A 5,025-nucleotide genomic window follows, 5' to 3' on the forward strand; every position below is an offset into this window, starting at 1 on the left:
TTGATAACCATTTCTTGTGTGAACACGAGACAGTCATCCCGCCCTGATAATAATACAAGTTGAAAATTTCTCCCGTCTGACCGGGGGAATGAATATCTAGTAATATTTTTGATGAATCTTCTATATGCAGTGCCCTACAACTTTAGCTGTCAACCAACGGTCTAGTAATTTTGATACTTTCAATGTTCTAAAAGAATTAAGAACTCGAGTTTCAAGTTGAGAAATTGTTCGAAACGTACCCATAAAATGAAATTTGGAGAATTTATGTATATACATAAAAGTCGTATATTAAACTGCGAAATATATAATCAAATAATGGAAAAATATTTAGTGAGTTCTAAATATAATACAAAACCGCAAAATATATATGTGTATATAAGTATGTACAAAGTATGTAATCGTGAATGCATATCTCTTATTTAGGCATATGTATGTAGAAGTATGCGTATGATAAGCATTTCAAATCAAGCCTTTAGTAGACTAAAACACAACGACTTTTGTGTTTTTAATTCTTACACAATATACAGCTATTCATTGCAGTATTCTTATTTGTGTGTAACATTAAATAAATTGAAAATCTTCGATCCAGTTTGTTTTCCGAGCGACTGTGAACCGGTGCAACTTTCCAGAGTGAAATCTTTTTAAGAAACTCTACAGTTGGCTTGTGACAATGTCACCACCTACGAGTTCTCAAGTGAAGGAGATACCGGATTGCCGGCAGTTTGCGAACACAACAACAACAGCAGCGAAAACAACGCCAGAACCATTTGTTGCCAATCGAGTCTTGCACTTTTTTTGCGATTTCTTTAAACTTGCGAGTTTGGTAAGAAATCAAACGTCTATATTATCAAATATAAGTATATATATATTTATATGTATTACAAGTATAGTTTTTGTGTGCTAGTTATCTTCAAAACTTCTTCTGAGATTCACGAAATTAAAATACAAATTAATTTTCTTTTATTTAATGAAATTTTTACACATTAATTAAGGATTATCGGGGAAAGATTATCTCTGAATTTTAGTATTATATCTCACACATTGGCGACGTGTTCGTTAAAAAGTCAGCCATAGGTAGTGGGGTTCAAATATTCGGTATCTGGTACCTTGAAAAGTTATAATCCGATTTTCAGAATTTTTAGTCATGGGGTGGCATGCCTTAGAAGCGTTATTTCTTGATATATTATTTATTAAAAGTGAAAGATTCAGTTGGAATTTAAAATTGCATTATACGGGAATTGTCACTCTTAGTTTGCGAATTTCAACCATTTTACAATGTAATATCAACATGTCAAGGTAACATTATGCACTGAATTTGCCTGACATTGATCGAGTCGGTCTTAAGGTTTAGGATTGTACCTAAAGGTGGGCGACTGCACGTCCACTGTTCAGTTTACACACAGGCGCCTCTAAAGGCCATATTGGAGTGCAATTTATTTAAAGCATTCATTTAAAGAGTTAGCTCTCTTTTAGTAATATTCAACATAATCGTTATAGGATGAGTCGGCGTGGTTATCACCCAAATTTCCAAGTGTTTAAGGCAGTCAGATAAGATTCGTTCTTGGCAAGCTTGGTTGATATAGCTTAAAAGATGAAAACTATGGTAAGAGCATGTCATGCCGACCTAAAAAAAATATCTGCACGATTTCTGATTTTATATTTCGAGATTTGTTAAAAAAAAACGATGCAATCTGGCAACTCATAACATTATCGTGCAGTTTGACAATTTTTTATGTTATACATACACCGAATATTCATACGAGCGCTTTTTGTGTTATTTATAGTAACTTAAAATATTCATCTCGGCCGAAAAATGGAATGCAATCGCGAATAATTTCGGCATAATTTGATAAACTAAGACTTGCATCGAAGCTATGATACCCTTCTCATTCTTGAATCATTGTATATATTGTTTCTAATCGGTCAGTTTTTATGATAGCTATATACTATTAGGTAGTCGAAAAAGTCTTTTCGTATTTTGTAAATGGTTGTCGTTGCAGTCGTTTATCTCCAGTAATCACATTGTGTCATACCATATTGTGTTGGAAAGGTGAGATTTTAAGCTTTATTAAAAAAAAAAAAAATAAATTCGGGGAAGTTTGAAAAAAAGTTACAGCTGTTCAAAAATGAGTGAAAATAATGAAGAAATTAACTACATTTTGAAATTTTTGTATAAAAAAGAAAAATATGTCCCGCAAGCCACCAATGAAATTTGTGAAGTTTACGGAGACTATGCTGTATCAGTTCTTGTAGCACAAAAATGGTTCGCTCGCTACCGTTCTGGAAATTTCGATGTGAAAGATGCACCTCGCTCTGATCGACCTATCGTTGAAAAAGTCCATGAAATTATGGAAAAGATTGACCAGGACCGTCACATAATCAGGTATGACATCGCTACGGAACTTAACATGCATGATTAAACGGTTCTGAACCATTTAAAAAAGGCTGACTACAAAAGGAAGCCCGATGTTTGGGTACCACATGAATGATCTGTGAAAACTTTAATGGATCGAATTAACATCTGACATTCGAACAAAAACAAATCGAACAATTTCTGAAGCGAATGGTAACAGGAGATGAAAAGTTTATCAAATACGACAATAATGTGCGTGTGCATGGTCCAAGCGTGGTGAAGCTCAACAAATGGTGGCAAAGCCAGGATTGACGTGCGAAAAGTTATGCTGAGTGTTTTGTGGGATTGGGAAGGAATCATCCACTTTGTGCTGCTCCAGCCTGCTCGAACGATTGATTCTATATTTCACTGTCAACAACTGAGATTGAAGCAAGCAATCGAAAAAAAACGCCCAGAACTGATCAACAGAAAATGCCTCGTCTCCCATCAGGCCAACGCTAGGTCACACACACCTTTGATGACTCGACAAAACACAGGAGAGCTTGTCTGGGAAGTTTTGATGCATCCACCAAATAGCCCTGAACTACCGTTTGCTTCGGTCAATGCAGAGCTCCCTTAATTGCTTAAAGAGAAAACCTGTGAAAATTACTTGTCGCAGTTTTTCGCCGAGAAACCAGAGAAATTTTACACTGATGAAATAATTTCTCTAGCGGAAAAATGGTAAAAAGTGGTCGATCAAAGTGGCACATATTTGGTTCATTATATAAAAAAAAAAATAAAATGACGTTTGATTAGAAAAAAAAAACTTTTTCGACTACCTACAAGTATATTACAGTCCGATATTAGCGATTCCGACAAATGAGCAGCTTCTTGAAAAGAAAATAAAGTATGCAAACTTTCAATTCGATATCTCAAAGGGCCTTTTGCTTAATATGCTTATCATTTATATATATGTATGTATGTATACATTAAGGTGTTTGTTTTTTGAACTATTAATAGTTTTCAATCCCGTCATGAAATTTCCTTAGAGATACCCTAAAAAAAATTCACTGAAAATTTTACCCCTTAATATTAACATTAAGAACTGGACCAAGGCATGTAAAAATTTTCCATTGAAAATACACGAGAATTTCATACAGCCTTACTTAAAAAGCCGAATATCTCGAGAAGTATTAATGATAGCATTTTGACCTCGGAACTTTATTGTACATAGAAAATAAACTTTCCTACAATTTCGTAATTTAGATTTCTTATATAGCTCTTGTCATTAACGAGATATATACAAAAAAATGGGAATTTCATGAAAAAATCCGGTTTAGAGCCACGTACTACCTCGCCGGTGTGAGTTGCGACTTTGCCGCAATGGGCACTCTTGTAGAGTGTTCAATTCTGAGTAATAAGTGTCTGAAGTCAAAGCGATGCAATAAAATGCTCTGAGCTAGAGAAATTTAAAGATAAAAAAACACGATTCTCGTATATTTTCAATGGAAATGTTTATATTTTAAGGATATTTCCATAGAAATTTCATAATGGGAGCGAAAAACAAGAATAGTTAAAATAGTTAAAAAAAAACAAAAACACCTAGTATACATAAATACTTTATAGCGTCTTTTTGATTTCCGGTTGAAAATATATGAGAGAGATTTACAATCAATTTAGATTTTTTTAATTTAATTATTAATTCGATATATTTCATAATACGAAAATTGTTTATTTTGCAGGTCACAGGATTCTTTGGAACATGGATAATTTATTTCAATAAACAATTTTGGAAAAACAAGCACATCACTCTTTGTAGTATTTGTGCTATTATTACCTTTTGCCTGGTGTTCGTGGCGTCGGTGGCAGCATTTATACAAATTAAGAGGATTGAAATTCTGGACATTCATTTATTGAAATTGGCTTACGAAAAAAGACAAAAAAATAAAATATTCGTGGGTTGCTTTGACAATTATCAATTAATCACTTTGTTAAATGACTTTTATTATTTACAGCGAAACCAGAAGAGAGCGAGTATGAAACGAGGTAAAAGCAAACCAAAAAATTTTCCCAACAAGAAATAAATATCTGTATTTTTAATAAAGTAATTCGAATACGACTAAACACTAAAACAAATTTTTTTTCTGGATTGTGAGCCAAGTAAATACAAATAGCTTTTCATATATTTTATGGAATTCAGTTAAGAGCGTGACTATTATTAAAACGACAGACTGGTAATATTTGAAACTTTTTTACAATAATTTTTTTTTCGAAACTACACTAACACTTCCAATAAAGAAATATTTTTATATGCAATATAACGGGTGATCCAAGTAGACGTAGTTTTTTCAATAGTCTTCTTTGACAGATCAGTCAAGGGAAAGTATTTTAGAATTATATCGGGTGATTTTTTTGAGGTTAGGATTTTCATGCATTAGTATTTGACAGATCACTTGGGATTTCAGACATGGTGTCAAAGAGAAAGATGCTCAGTATGCTTTGACATTTCATCATGAATAGACTTACTAACGAGCAACGCTTGCAAATCATTGAATTTTATTACCAAAATCAGTGTTCGGTTCGAAATGTGTTTCGCGCTTTACGTCCGATTTATGGTCTACATAATCGACCAAGTGAGCAAACAATTAATGCGATTGTGACCAAGTTTCGCACTCAGTTTACTTTATTGGACA

At 33.3% G+C, this 5,025-nt stretch overlaps 1 protein-coding gene across 1 annotated transcript; it reads left to right on the top strand.

The window, feature by feature from the left end:
* The first annotated feature begins 608 nt into the window (after positions 1–608).
* Positions 609–4,443, top strand: LOC120774851. Its single transcript, XM_040104672.1, has 3 exons — positions 609–823; positions 4,075–4,287; positions 4,348–4,443. Exons 1-3 carry the CDS (start codon positions 671–673, stop codon positions 4,414–4,416), a joined length of 435 nt encoding a protein of 144 aa, XP_039960606.1. The 5' UTR covers positions 609–670; the 3' UTR covers positions 4,417–4,443.
* The last annotated feature ends 582 nt before the right edge of the window (positions 4,444–5,025 follow it).

Source organism: Bactrocera tryoni, chromosome 4 (genome assembly GCF_016617805.1).
Source record: "Bactrocera tryoni isolate S06 chromosome 4, CSIRO_BtryS06_freeze2, whole genome shotgun sequence".
NCBI classification, from domain to species: Eukaryota; Metazoa; Arthropoda; class Insecta; order Diptera; family Tephritidae; genus Bactrocera; species Bactrocera tryoni.

Coding starts and splice junctions, on each gene's coding strand:
- LOC120774851 (XM_040104672.1), top strand. CDS start 671: ATGTCACCACCTACGAGTTCTCAAGTGAAGGAGATACCGGATTGCCGG. Junction 824..4,074: donor TCTTTAAACTTGCGAGTTTG/GTAAGAAATCAA, acceptor TTTATTTTGCAG/GTCACAGGATTCTTTGGAAC. Junction 4,288..4,347: donor GACAAAAAAATAAAATATTC/GTGGGTTGCTTT, acceptor TATTATTTACAG/CGAAACCAGAAGAGAGCGAG.